The following is a 14,306-nucleotide window of genomic DNA, read 5'->3' as shown; positions in this document are numbered from 1 at the left end:
TCAGCTGGAGGCAGACCCCATTTGTGGAGGGAAAGGACTTGGGCTTTACTCCCGAGGGTTCCGGCCCAGCACTGCTGGGAGGCATTGGTTCCAAGTGCCTCCCAGTGGGCAGCTCGGGATCCTCAAGTACAAAACGGAGGTAATGGGGCGGCTGTGAGCACTGATGAGCTGACGGAAAGCAGAGTGCCTCGGGCACAGCCAAGTCCAATGCAGAGGAACTAGGAGGAGGAGGAGGAGGAGGAGGAGGAGGAGGAGGACTGGAGAGACAGTGGATTCAGAAACTGGGTTCACGTGAGGCTCTGCCTCAGATTTCCTGGGTGAGTGTAAGCAGCCCCTTCCCTCGCTGACACCAGATAAACACCCCTGCTTTGCTAGCATTCTAGTGCCAGCCTGTGACTGTCCCCGCGCAGCCACCCCTCCCCTGGGAGACAGATGCTTCCTGCCCTCTTCTTAGGCGCTGGGCAGAAGAGGGGGGGCACCTGGGCCAGCATACAACACACACACACACACACACAACATGCACCTCACACACGTACACACCCATGCCACACGGCACACGTTCACACACCACACACATACTCTGCCTCACGTCACATCTCCCCCACACACTGTTGCACCCACGCGCTCCACACGCATGGAGGACTGTAGGAGCTGCTCCTCCCTTTTCCGGGTCATCATGCCACACTGTCCTTACTCCCAGCTACCCTATACTCATCTTTGAGCAGATGCTCCTGCTTCGCTTCGCTGAGAAAACCATCTGGCACGACTCGCTCAACTCCCTTCTCCCCTCCCCCACCCCAGGCAAAGCAGTCAGCCTTCATCTCATCCCCATACCCCACCACCCAGCCCTGGACCCTCTGACCCCCTTCCTGAGCTCCCACTCCCAGGCCCACCCTGGGGACTCCTTCCGTGGGTCTTGTCCTTGCTGGTGTGCAGTTAGTGTCTCCCTGTCCGATCTTCCTTGCTCAGCTCCTGCTCAACCTCCCGCCCATTCCCAAAATTAATAATCAGCTCTCCCTCAGGGTGCTGCCACTCTGGTCAAAATATATCACTCTTTCAGCAAAACTAAAAGGCAACCAACAGAATGGGAGAAGATATTTGCAAATGCCATATCAGATAAAGGGTTCATATCCAAAATCTATAAAGAACTTCTCAAACTCAACACCCAAAAAACAAATCATCCAGTGAAGAAATGGGCAAAAGACATGAATAGACACTTCTCCAAAGAAGACATCCAGATGGCCAACGGACACATGAAAAAATGCTCAACATCACTCATCATCAGGGAAATAAATACAAATCAAAAGCACAATGAGATACCACCTCATACCTGTCAGAATGGTCAGCATTAACAATTCAGGCAACAACAGATGTTGGTGAGGATACAGAGAAAGAGGATCTCTTTTGCATTGTTAGTGGGAATGCAAGCTGGTGCAGCCAGTCTGGAAAACAGTATGGAGGTTCCTCAAAAAACTAAAAATAGAACTACCCTATGACCCAGCAATTGCACTACTAGGCATTTACCCATGAGATACCAGGTGTGCTGGTTCGAAGGGACACATGCACCCCCATGTTTACAGCAGCACTATCAACAATAGCCAGAGTATGGAAAGAGCCCAAATGTCCATCGATGGATGAATGGATAAAGAAGATGTGGTATATATATACACAATGGAGTATTACCTGGCAATCAAAAAGAATGAAATCTTGCCATTTGCAACTATGTGGATGGAACTGGAGGGTATTATGCTAAGTGAAATTAGTCAGAGAAATACAAAAATCATATGACTTCATTCATATGAGGACTTTAAGAGACAAAACAGAGGAACATAAGGGAAGGGAAACAAAAATAATATAAAAACAGGGAGGGGGACAAAACAGAAGAGACTCATAAATATGGAGAACAAACTGAGGGTTACTGGAGGGGTTGTGGGAGGGGGGATGGGCTAATCGGGTAAGGGGCACTAAGGAATCTACTCCTGAGATCATTGTTGCACTATATGCTAACTAACTTGGATGTAAATTTTAGAAAATAAAAAATAAAAATAAAGAAATATATCGCTCTTCTTCCCTTCAAATTATCTTCAACTGTGACCTCCCCTTCCTCAGTTCCCACTGATTCAACTGCCCTTATGCATACGCACACACACACACACACACACACACACACACCACTGTGCAAGCTGCTCCCTTCACTCCACTCAAACTGTTCTCACCAAGGTCACTATCAACCCTCACGTTGCAAAATCCAAGGTCTCTTCTCTGTGCTCACGGTTGCCAGCTGCCCCCCACCCCCACCCCAAACAGTTCTTCCAACCAGGTGACTCACCCTCCCTGAGAACCACTTTCTCCTTTGCCAGATAAAATACAGGACACCAGTTAAAATAAACTCTCAAACAACAAATAATGTTTTAGTATAAGTATGTCCCAAATATTGCATGGGACATACTTATGCTATTTTTTTTTTTTTTTGTCTATCTGAAATTAAAATTGACTGGATGTCCTGCATTTTTACTTGCTAAATATGGTAACCCTACTCCCTGCTTCTCTACCCCATGTGCTCCCCACCCTGCTGTCCCTTCTTTAGCTCCTCCTCATCAGCCTGCTCCACAGTGGTTGGCCTTGACTGCCTTCTCTTCTCAAACTCCCTGATCTCTGGGACAGCTTCTCCCACACCCTTGAGCCCAGCTCCACTCGAAGCTGGGCTTGCCCAGAGTCTCTAAAGCCCTTCTCTCTTTAGATCCTACTGCAGGACCCGCTGCTCCTCTGTAGTAATAGCAGATTGCAATGCTGGGGGCGGGGGTGGGGGGCGGGGGCGGTGTGCGCACAAGCACACAGTAGGAAAGACCGTACCTGCCCAGCCTGACAAGCAAGGCTGCCTCTTTGTTGCCTTTGTCCTCTGTTACCCAGAAACGTGCTGGTCAGGTGTGACAAGAAGGAGCTAGCTGTCATCCGTCCTCACCTCCTCCCGCCAAACTGCCTACTCCCTGCCGCCACAAGCTCTCTGAATGTCCACTCATGCTGCTCCTCCTGAACACCCTCTCCCAAATTCTCCTTGTTGAAGTGCCCTCTTTTCTGCAAGTCTAGCTCAAGGGCCCCTCCTCCCAGGTTTCCCTGGGTCTCCCCGCTCTCCCTCCCCTGAGCACCCGATTGTGTTATTTGCAGCCTTGTCCAGATCAGTAAATTGGGGGTTCACCAACTGCTGGGACCATGTCTTGTTGACCCCCATGTTCCCTGGGCACGGCCTGGTACACAGTTGGTGCCCAGCCAGTGCTTATTGAATAGAGGAGTGAATGACTGACTAAATAAGAGAACAAGTGACAGAATGAATAAGCACATGCATGAGTAAGTGAGGGAGGAAGACTCAGTGAGTAGATGGAGGGGTAGGTGGGTGGATGGACGGATGGATGAACGGATGGATGGATAGTGGTTAGATAGGTGGGTAGATTAGCAAGTGAACAAATGAGGAAAACTCAGGGCTTGATATGATGCCCATCACCTGCAAAGTGAGGTCAAGCTTCCTACCGTTGCTTTGTTTTCAGAGTCATGTGATTCCAGCCTGCAGACCCTCCTTCCACTGACCCAGCAAGGTTGTGACCATGAGCACAGGGACAGAGCTCTGGGCCTGGGGTCTTGATACCTGGGTCCAGCTGAACGGCACCTGACCTGGAACAGAGCTTACTGTGCTGGAGGGCAGAGAGAGACCAAGGCTTACTCTTTCTCCCTTCCCAGGCCTTGCACTGCTGTCTCTGCCCACCTGGAGCTTCCATGCCCGGGTATATCTTTGTGTCTAGACATGCTTGCCCACCTCTCATACCTGGGAACCTCTGAGAACAGGCCCCTACTGAGCTCTTTAGAGACGCACCACCCAGGACCCCCTCAAGGAAGGATTCAGGGGCAGCCTCAGCTGCAGGGCTGCTCTGCCTGAGGCTGAACCTTAGGGGACAGGGAAGGGGGCCGCTAGCACTCAGAGACTGAGCAGAGGTAGGAGGCACATATCAAGGTCCTGCCTCATAATTTGACCTTTTCCTCTATCTAATCCTGCACTCTCCTCCTTCCCCTCATGGATAATGATCCCTATAAACCCCAAGCTTTTTCTCCGTGTTCATTTGAGGAGAACACAACCTGCAACAGTTCCCTTCACTCAGTCTCTGGGTCCTCTTTGCAGCCGGTTTCCTTCCACGTGCATCTACGAAGACCCTGTTTGGGGGCTTTCAGGTCCAGAGTGACCAAGACAAGCTTCCCAGGAGCTCCCGTTCCTGGGCAGTCAGTGCCTCTCCCTTCCCCGTGCTCCCCTGCTCCATCCCTCTCCACCAGCCTCTCCCCCTGGCCCCTTCCCCCTCTGCACCCCTACAGCCCCAAGCCTCTCTCTGAGAGCCCTTCCTCCGGCAGCCACAAGGCCAAGATGGCCTGTCTAGGTACCCGTAGAGGCCAGACCCCTGTCAGGGTCAGTTTTTCCCTCCTCAATAAGCAGGTCCTAGGAGAGGCATCCATTCAAGGCAGGATGGAGATGTATGAGCCAGGAGAGCCAGAAGTTTGCGTCCTTCAAACCATATTCTAAACCTGGCACAGCCTTCATTTCCTGCTACAGAAAAAACAGATTTTCTATTAATGAAAACTGAGCATGTCTTTATTTGTGATGAAAGCAAGAGCTTTGTTACATGCTCTCAATGTAACACAACATTTTAACGTATTTGGAATTATCTTGCAGCTCATGATTTTTCTATCATTCCTAAGTGATGGAAGTCACTTCCATTCTCTGAGAATAGAAGTGACCTATAAGAATATAGTAAGAAAGTCTCAAAGTATGTTTCAAAGTCTTCTTTCTGGCGTTGCTGTTAAGAAAACATCTTGTACTTGCTGTGACTTTCTTTTTCCCCTTGATTCTTGACCTTGATTCTTTTCTGTTGATTCTTGAGACGTCTATGAAGGGGTATACATTTTCAATCATAAAATAAATCATGTGTTCCCAGGAAGCAGCCCTTTGGTTTCAGGATCTCAGGGCTGATTCAGGCAACTGGCAGGAGACAATTCTTGGCATCAGGTTCTTTGCAATGTGCACTTGCAAGTAACAAAACGACTCAATCAGAAGGGAGATAGAAACATAAAAATGTCTACTTGAGCTCGCTGTTTCTTCTGGTGGCCAGAGAACCAGTGTCACAGGCATCCCGGAATAACCTGAGTGAACCAGCACTCTGTTTACAATAAATTCCAGTGACATCTCAGTCCCCCATGTAAATCAGAAGAGCTGGCTCGCCGTGCAATCTGACACTGCCCAGCAGTCACTCTTCAGGCCTCTCCTAAGCCCCATCCTGTGGGAAGGGTCCGGCTGAGCTCTCAGGGGTCCAAGCTGAATCCCGTCTGGTCCCACCGCTGCGGATCTCCCAGGCTGGAGGGCACAGCAAAGTGAGATGGGATGGGACGGGGAGCTTGCAGAATAGAGGCAGGGAAGGACAGGAATGCAGCATTGGAGGAGTAGGACACCGGGGAAGGCTCGCTGGGTGATGAGTGAATCTGACTCACCAGCAGAACAAATCCTGGGGACTGTCAGGCCTCACATGAAGGTCCAGAAGTCCCGGGCACCCACCACTGGTTGGGCATGGTGACCTGGCCCCGTGAAGAAAGAAGCCTCCTGGCAAAACGTGGCCACTGTAAAGCTGTGGCCGGGCCCCCCCTGAGGATCCTGGGTCCTTGAGTCACAGCTGAAGCAGCACAGGATGCAGGTGATGGCTACGGTGACCACAAACAGCACGGCCACCACTCCGATCACTGCTGTTTCCATGGCCCCACGTGGCAGATGACCGGCTGAGCCCTAGCTCCCCATTCAAAACAGGGTGCCCTTGGTGGTGGCAGGCACTCTGCCCTTCCAGCCGCTCTCCTTGTGGTCTCCTAAGCGGATGCTGGTCTGAGGCCCTGGGTCACGGCCCTTCTGGGCCATGGGGCACCCCGCATGCTGCTACTCAGACCTCGGTGGGTCTCTGTTATTGTTTTCTAAGCCTCTGGTCTGGATTCCAAGAACTGTGGTCAACTCCGCTGGCGACTTCTGGAAGAAGAGCTGTCCTGAAAGATGTGAGCACAAGACTTCCTGGACTTGGAGGGGCTGGAAAGAAGGAACAGAAGACTTTGCTCAGAGGGAACATTGCCAACCCTGCCCCCTGGTGACGCCTACAGATTTCAAGAGTTTGTCTTCTCAGACAAAAGACAAGATACTCCGCCTCCTGGGGACCCCGGATGAGCCTGGGCTCCGCCCCTAGAGGAACCTTGGGCCAGTCCTTGAATCAGCCTATCCGATGCCTCCTGAGCTCCTGGACCTGAGCAAGGGCAGGAACGCAGGTGGGGAGAAAGGCTCTGTGCCAGGTCGGGGCGGAGGCACTGCCAGGTCACCACAAGGGCCATGGGGCCTTTGGCAGGGGGCTGTGGTCCCTTTCACTTGGCATCCTTTTCTGCATGGGGTGGGAGAGCGCTATCTAGATAGGGCAGGATCCAAACCCCTTCAGTGATTCACTATGGGGCTCCTTCACCCTGTGGTTCCTGTTCCAGGAGAAGCCGTCTTCTGAATGGCCTCCCCGCTCCCCAACCCTCCTTGCTGCCTGCTCACACTCGGATGCTGTGAAAACTTACCCAGGGCTTCTCCAAGCGACAGAGCCGGCAGTGGTGCCATGGCCTCCTGACCCGGGGGCCACCCCAGGGGCCAGGCCACGGCACACTCATCCCTGGGCGCTGCAGCCTTGGTCCTGCTTGGGACAAGGCTCTGAGATGCCTGTGCAGCTCTGAGAACTTCCTGGATTCCTTCCTCCAATTGTGAGTGTGGGCCCAGGACCTGCACAGCTGCCTGCCCCCTCCGTGACTGCACTTACCCCACCCCCCCCAGCCCCCCACGCCATTGCAGCCCGGCAAGGCAGGCTCTCCACTTAGCCCATCCGGGTGAGGGGCCAGCCGGGCCAGGCCACCCAGGAAGTCTGCCAGAAGAGCTGCCTCCTGACCGCCACCCGGTCCCGGCTCTTCCACAGCTAACCGCCTGAGACGACCCCACTTCCAGAAAGGAGGCTGGATTGCCGGTCCCACTTGACCCAAACTCTGAGAAACAGAGCAGTGAGGAACAATGCTTCCAGGTACCAGGCACAGGGTTTCTTGAGAGTTCTCCAAGGCCCCAGTGAATTTTCTTTAGTACCAGTTTTAGGAAGTTGCTAAGTGCAGGATGAGAGAGCAACTATTTGGACTAAATGAGGCCTGTCATATTCTCACTCTTCCCTTTTCCAGGATGAGCTCCGGGCTCTTCCTCTGCATGAACGGCATTGGGCAAGCCGGGCCCATGGCAAACCTGGACACCTCAGATTATTTGTGTTAAGTAGGGCAGCCAGAGCAGAAAGGAAACATGATGTGCCAGTCTGGGGCGCATGGTTTCAGACTGAATCACCAAAATCAACTCGCCAGTTCAGGAGACAGAGGGCACCAGAGGAATCCGGTTTCAAACTGAATTATTTGTTTCTTTGAATTCTCGTTTGCCTGGTCTTTGTGGACGCATGTAGTTGGAGGCCACCCGTTGTAGATGTGTGTTTTTCAGCACGTGTGTTTATTCCTGGAATAAAGGACAATTGCTCAGCCCTCTTGTCTTCTGCCTTGGATGGGTTTCCTTATCTGTTTCTGAGATTGGGGCCCCTTCTCTGATTCGCCAGTAAATTAGGCCTTCTGATCCATTCTGACAACAGACATTCAATAGTTGAACACAGGCTGTGTGGCACAATGAGAGGGCCCCAGGGATATTGTGAGGACAGGTCCAGTCTGCTATGAAGGCTCCTCAGGGTTGCATATGATGTCACACCCGCAGTCTGCAACATGGAATGACCAACACGGCATCTCAAGCCCAGGGCACAAGGAGCCATCCTTGATGAAGATGGACAGGGTGCAGATACTTTCACCACAATGCCCACTCAGTTCAGGGTCCTTGCCTTCAACTATCCCCCAACAGCCCTGTCCTGTGATTTAAGCGGCAGCGGCATTCTCAGGCGAGTTGGAAAGATCAAGACAGCCATACATGTTTACTACTGCTCAGAGACGTTTGTGCTAAGGGCTTTTTTCTGGGTATCTTCTCCTCTTCCTGTGACTATTGTAATCCTGTAATATACAGCCCCTGACCATGGACCCCAGACGCCGTGGGACTTCCCAAGATAACTACCATTTAGATACATATGTGTCGCCCACAGCCACCATCATCAACTGATCAGAAAAAGACACATCCCTTACTTTCCCTTACATTAGAAGGGGAAAGATGATGGCAGACATCCTAAAGCAGAGAGAATAGAGCTCTCCCAGAGACTCCAGGCCACATTTAGGAAAGGCAGGCCATCCGAGACTGACACAGGGCTACATAAAGAGATGAGGGAGGGAGAGGGGACGTCCAAGCCAGCAGGCCCACCCACGTCCATCTGTTAAATGTTTCCCACTTTTCAGGCTCCCAACACTGGGGATGGAGGGGGAGCACAAGCCCCCTCAGCAAGGGCCCCAGGAGCTCAGAGGCCTAATCCCCTCAGGTCCTGCCATACTTGGTGTCCCTCAAGCCCCAAACTTCTGGCAGCGGTTATTCCGATCATATTTACTTTTCCAGAGAGCATGACGTTCTGAGAATTTTTCCTGAGCATCTGTTGTGTGGGCTGGTTCTGCACTGGGGGCAGGGAGCCCTCAAAGTTTCTTAGATGCATGAGGGCAGGGGCCCTTGAATCCTGCCATAAATCTCTGGGGGAAGAGACAGATGTATTCAGTGTTCCACCAGAAATATAAAAATAAATATGAATAGCAAATTGGAAACCCATAGGAGGGAGCAACAAATTCTTCTTGGGCAAAGACACAGAGAGGGGAAAGTATGAGGTGTTTTCTGGGGCCAATGACCAGAGCAGTGTGGATAGGACAAAAGGAGCAAGGGACAGGGACCAGACCAGGGGCCTTTAATAACCAACCAGGAGGCAGGGACTTCACCCCTAGGGCTATAAGGAGTTTCCGCAGATCCTGCAGGCCACGGTGCAGAGATACTTCAAAAAGGGGCAGGGCTGGACATGGGCAGGAGTCCAGATTGGGGGGGTGGGTGGGGGGAGGACAAGCTAGGACAGACTCGGGAATGCTGGAGGGGAGGCAGATTTGAAGGACGCTGCAGAGATAAAATCAGCAGTACGTGGTGACCCGTGACCTACTTTCCCAGCCCAGAAACCTAGCACGGCTGTCAGTGTGGATTTGCCTCCCTCTCCCCCTTACACCTCCAACCCTCACAGAGAATCCACCAGGAACTAGAAAAGAAACAGGATGTTCTGTTCCAATGAGTCACCAGGCCCCTGACTTTCGGGCCCGTTCTCGAGCCCCTCCCCACCACCTCTCCTGGCCCCTGAGGCTCTCCTCTCTCTGCTTCCCACCCAAGCCCAGGCAAGGCCTCAGGACAAGATTTCCTTCCTCCCTGTGGAATTGTGCCAGCTATTCATGGGGTATTTAGAACATGCCTCCAGGCTTTGGCAAGAAGAGGTCTCTGCTATCCATCCATTTTACGGAAGAGGAAACTGAGATCCTGGGGAGACAAGCACTCTCCCAAGGCCACCCAGCACCACCTCCTCCAGTTTAAAGAACCTCCCAGCCCCTCTGCTATACACAGGCACCAGTGGGTCTGGGAGCTGGAGCCTCAAGGCTTGGATAAGAAACCCTGATTGAGTTATCAAGGAAACACTGAATTCAACACAGCTCACAGACTGGGGCTTCTGCAGGTCCCAGGGTTCAGTCTGCCCCGGAGATGCACTGGAAAGAGCTCTGGAGAAAGAGCCCTTGGTGACCAGCCTGGGTGGCCTCACCCCTCTTCTCTGAGCCCCTGGACTGTCCCACAGAAGCCCAAAGCTCCCCTGGTACACAGAGAGCCCTCTCTAGGCAGGGCTGCGTGCAAACCCCACGTCCTCCCTCAGAGCTTAGGCCCCAAGCTTTTCTCTCCTACTGCCCTTGGAGCACCACAGGGCCTGCCCAGTTTCCCCCAGGGCACGGCCAGCCCTCAAGCAGCAGGCACAAGCTGCCAGTGCCAGGCACTCACTTCTCACCAGAGAAGGATGTTCCCAGGGCATTGCAGACACATGCCTGGTGGCTCGATCCTTCTCTCCCACTCGAGCTGTACGATCAAGAGCCTCTTCACAAAAGCTTCCTCGTAGTTTTTATTTTCTTGTATTAAGGCACCAGTGAATTGACCTTGCAGCCTCATACTGTCTTCTCCAAACACAAGGCATTGCTGTCCCCTCCCAGCTACGCCCCTGGCCAGGGCCTGAGTAAATCAGAGGACAGCACTTCAGAGAGCACGGTACATCTTCTGTGCATCCACATGCACTGGTGTCCCCTGGGAGTTACAGTCACAGGCAGGGTCCATCCCCAAAGGACCATCTCTGCTCTCACCTTGTTACCTTCCAGTGTGTGCAGGGCCACCCCTGTATTCCTCGCTTCTCTCCTTATAGTACCCTGTGGGGGGGGGGGGGGGGGTATGCAAAAGAAGCCAAGCAGGACCCAGGGCACAGTGCTCAGTGTTTACCACAGAGAGGCGCCCTTCTGCACAGGAGCATGGGGGTCCACGGGAGGGCAGGCAGTGGCTGCCATTCACAGGCGTCAGTGGTGGCCTCGGTGGGCATGGAGGTGGGCTTGGTGGTGGGCTTGGTGGTAGAGGTGTCGGTGGAGGCGATGGTGGTGGAGGCCCACGTGGTGCGTGTGAGACACGTGGCCAGGATGACGGAAACAGTGAGCGTGTCCCGGGTGGCCCCGGCCCGGGAGGAGCCAAGGTTGGGCCCACCGGACTCGGTTTCTCCTCGCGGCCGGGCGGTTCCTCTCCACGTCATGGTCCCGCTGTCCGTGGTACAGGCAGGTGGCCAGCAGCAGCACCAACAGCAGAAGAGCCACGGCAATGCCTGTGATCAAGCCCGCGAGGGTCGTGCTTCCCAGGAGGCCTGGCATCTGGAAGCTGGACAGTCCTTCCTCTCGGCAGCTCCCTGCTGCTGCCTCCCCTTCGGCGGCCTCTACTCAGCCCTCACAACTCACTGGACTTTGTTGCCTCAGCTCCTGCGGGCTGGAGAGCAGCCAGGGAATGTGGGTGCAGCCTCTTTGGGCTGGAGCTGCCCGCCAAGTAAGAGGCCAGGGGACTGTTAACTCTGGGGAGGTCCATGGGGAGGCTGGGTGGGGACAGAGGAACTGTCAGGAGGGGCTGTGGAAGGAAGAATCCTGAGGCTGAAGACAAGAGGTCCCGGCCCCCCCATCCCTGTCACCTGGCCAAACGACCAAACCGGCCCCTTCCCCTCCCTGGCCTCCGCTCCCTCCTCTTTTAGACAGGACAGCATAGCAAGTAAGAACATAGGTTCTGGAACAACACAACGCACTAGTTCTATGACTATACACAAGTTACCTGACCTCTTTGTGCCTCCGTTTCCTCATCTGTAAAATGGCTAATAAGAGTAACTTTCTGGGGCACCTGAGCGGCTCGGTCGGTTGAGGCTCTTGCCTTTGGCCCAGGTCATGATCCCAGGGTCATGGGATTGAGCCCCGAGTCAGGCTCTGTGCTGAGTGTGGAGTCTGCTTGAGATTCTCTCTCCCTCTGCCCCTCTCTCCTGCTTATGTTCCCTCGCACTCTCTCTCTCTCTCTCTCTCTCTCTCTCTCTCTCTCTCTCTCTCTTTCTCAAATTAAAAAAGAAAAAAAAAGAAAAAAAGAGTACCTTCCCCCATACATATGGTTTTCTAAGGATTTGAGCAGTTAAGATTATAAAGCACTTAAACCAGTCCCTGACACATGTTTGCCATCAATATTGCAGTGGAGTTTGGGCTGGGGAGACCTCAGGATTTGAGCGCCTCTGGCTGTCTGTCCTGCTGCCGGAGTCCTCCAGGACAGGGGCGGGCCCTGTGCAATGAATTGTCCTGTACTTCCAGAGCTCAGTGAGGCACTGCGGGCAGATTCATCATTGAGACAGCCAGACGCCGTCTCTGGGTCCTCGGTGCCCACTCTGGGAGTTACCCGTGCTGCAGGAGGCAGGGAGGGGGCTACTGAGCTCAGAGAGGCCAGGCGCCATCCCAGCCTCCTGGTTCCCCATTCAACAGTCTTGACTGGCCATAAATGGCAGGCTTCTGGCTCCGTCCCATACCTTCTGAGCAGCAGAAGTGACATACCATTCCTTACTGGTGGAGAATTTACAGAGCAGGCCGGACCTGAACAGCCGCAGACTCCCCTACCCCTCCTGGTCCCAAATCCCCTCTGTTCATCCTAAACAAGTACTGTCCATTTGGCTCACGTGCCTCAGGGCTGGGCACCCGCTATCTCCCTGGGGAGCCCTTTCTGCTGTGGGTTTGTCAAGCTGTCCTCAAAGCTCCTTTTCACATGCGGCTCTCTGTCTCACTCTATGAGACCACAGATGTCCAGGGACCCTCCACAGTGAGCGCCCCACAGTTTCTATCCTTCCCTGCTGTGTGCTCATCTCTCTACCACCTGGAGGAGTGTTTTCAGCAGCCAGCCTCTGTGTGACCTTACGCAAGCCCGTCCCCTGACCCAGCCTGGTTCCTCTTCTGGAAAAGTTCCAAGGCAAAAGGTGACCTCCGGGGACTTTTCCTCTCAGACCTCAATGAGATGAGCTCTCCTCAGGGAGGCCTCAAACCCTTACTGAAAACCCTCTCTGGATGAAAACGTCAAACATTCCCTTCAACCAAATTGGGCTCAGGGGGCAGCAGGTCTAATGAGTCCTGGGGCTTTTGCCCTCAGACTGAAAGCCAATTCAACTTTTAATGATGCTGGAGTGAGAGCTCCTTCCTATGGCTTCCAGGGCCCTGGGGGCCCAGCTGCCTTCCCTCAGGGCCTATTAAGGAAGAAAGTCTGCTGGAAGGAGGAGGAGGAAGACAACAGAACTTTCTCCTTCTCGAAGGAGATTCCCACTCCACGCCAGCCACGGATGGGGCAGGACCCTGCAAACTGCAGACATGCAGAGCTTCAGTCAGCACAAAGCACTCTTGGAATCACCCAGACCCAGCCCTCACTGAGAGTTAGAGAAATTGAGGCCAGAGAAGGGAAGGGACTTGCTTAAGTTTTCCCAGCTTTGTGGGCTATTCTGTACAGCAGGTAATCAAGACAGCACTATTCCTAGAGTGAGGGGGGCATCCAGAGTGAGAGTCTGAGATCAGCTGGTGATCTTCTACAGAGATAACCGGGAAAGGGCTGTACAGATGTGAATGAATCTGAACTCCCCACCTCTCTATCTCTGTCTCTCTTTCTCTCTCTCCCTCCCTCCCTCCCTCACTCTCTCACACACACACATGACATTTGTTTTCTTAAGTGCAGGGTCACTTCCCATCTGGACAGAAGATAGGATCTCAGAGTGGGTGTTTGATTAGATGCTTTGAGCACTCGGGGGAAGGTATAGAGACCACAGTCCTCTGGGACTGCAGAAGTGACTGAGACCTTCTTGGAGTCCCAACTGAACACAAGGGTTTGCAGGGCTGATGACTTTAGAGGAACGTGTGACTGCGTCAGAAAAGCTCTTGTGTAGCACTGTGGTTGTATTTCTCTCATGGGGTTTGGTCTTCTGCACCCCGCACAAGCTACCTTCCTAGCTGAGGGACTGGAGTTTCAGACTATGCAGCTGAAAGATCAGCCTTTTGGAGTTCCTATCATTTAGCTTCATGCCCATTCTTTCCAGAGTGCACAGATTTATGCATTCACTCACATATCTGTGCACCCTTGTAAATTGCTCTGTAGGTAAACTCATGCACCGAGAATTGTGTGTGTACACATACTCAGGCACATATTCATGCACATATGCATGAGTGCATACAAGTTCCATACAAGCTCACAAACTCCTGCGTGTACTAGATACAAGTGGTTCTTGGCTGTCCCAAGAGAGCAACCATTGTTTTCAGCGCTTGGTAGCACCACCTAGTGGTGAAACTGTAAAAAATAAGTTTTGCATTCTGATCTTTGTTTATAGATCATAATTTGAATCCATTTACTTAACTCCTCTCTGTTCCAGATTCTGGTCTGGAAATTTTAAGGAATTTCCACAAGATATAGTACAAATGAAACCATATTGATGGAGGCACTGACTAAGGAAGGGTGTCTCTGGGAGGTAATGAAGGGTATGCCCCAGCAGAGCCTCCCCTAAGACCTATGATAGACAGCCAAGACTAGGAATGAGGGTGAGGTGGGCACTGGCAAAAAACAAGTTGAGTGACTTTAGGTATTGCACGGGTGGCTGCTCTCAGAAGAAAGGCCAAGACTCAGCTCATCTTTTGTTCTGCACAAAAAGCAGGGATATTGGCCAGCACGTTCC

General features: G+C 52.8%; 3 protein-coding genes across 6 annotated transcripts in view; all 3 read right to left on the bottom strand.

Moving 5' to 3' along the window:
* Positions 1–4,612: 4,612 nt before the first annotated feature.
* SPAAR (small regulatory polypeptide of amino acid response) lies at positions 4,613–5,861 on the bottom strand. The gene has a single exon (XM_040481668.1). It carries the CDS (start codon positions 5,780–5,782, stop codon positions 5,555–5,557), a length of 228 nt encoding a protein of 75 aa, XP_040337602.1. The 5' UTR covers positions 5,783–5,861; the 3' UTR covers positions 4,613–5,554.
* A 123-nt stretch (positions 5,862–5,984) lies between these two features.
* HRCT1 (histidine rich carboxyl terminus 1) lies at positions 5,985–11,125 on the bottom strand. 2 transcript variants are annotated; one of them, XM_040481667.1, is made up of 2 exons: positions 10,544–11,125; positions 5,985–6,100 (listed from the first exon to the last, which is right to left on the bottom strand). In XM_040481667.1, the coding sequence occupies exon 1, from the start codon at positions 10,957–10,959 to the stop codon at positions 10,618–10,620; it is 342 nt and encodes a 113-aa protein (XP_040337601.1). In that variant the 5' UTR covers positions 10,960–11,125; the 3' UTR covers positions 5,985–6,100; positions 10,544–10,617. The 2 variants fall into 2 exon arrangements, with proteins under 2 accessions (XP_040337601.1, XP_040337600.1); XM_040481666.1 differs by having other exon boundaries at positions 10,411–11,124.
* Positions 5,985–14,306, bottom strand: part of TMEM8B (transmembrane protein 8B) — a 69,202-nt gene continuing 60,880 nt past the window's right edge. For all 3 annotated transcript variants that reach the window (XR_005792546.1, XR_005792548.1, XR_005792549.1), the window contains exon 14: positions 5,985–6,100. The gene's annotated coding sequence lies outside the window, so the exon portion shown is untranslated. The remainder of the gene's footprint in view (positions 6,101–14,306) is intronic.

Source organism: Herpailurus yagouaroundi, unplaced genomic scaffold (assembly GCF_014898765.1).
Source record: "Herpailurus yagouaroundi ecotype Mexico unplaced genomic scaffold, PumYag 160, whole genome shotgun sequence".
Lineage (NCBI taxonomy): Eukaryota > Metazoa > Chordata > Mammalia > Carnivora > Felidae > Herpailurus > Herpailurus yagouaroundi.
The sequence above is the reverse complement of the archived record's forward strand: the minus strand, read 5'-3'. Positions and strand labels throughout refer to the sequence as shown.

Coding starts and splice junctions, on each gene's coding strand:
- HRCT1 (XM_040481667.1), bottom strand. CDS start 10,959: ATGCCAGGCCTCCTGGGAAGCACGACCCTCGCGGGCTTGATCACAGGC.
- SPAAR (XM_040481668.1), bottom strand. CDS start 5,782: ATGGAAACAGCAGTGATCGGAGTGGTGGCCGTGCTGTTTGTGGTCACC.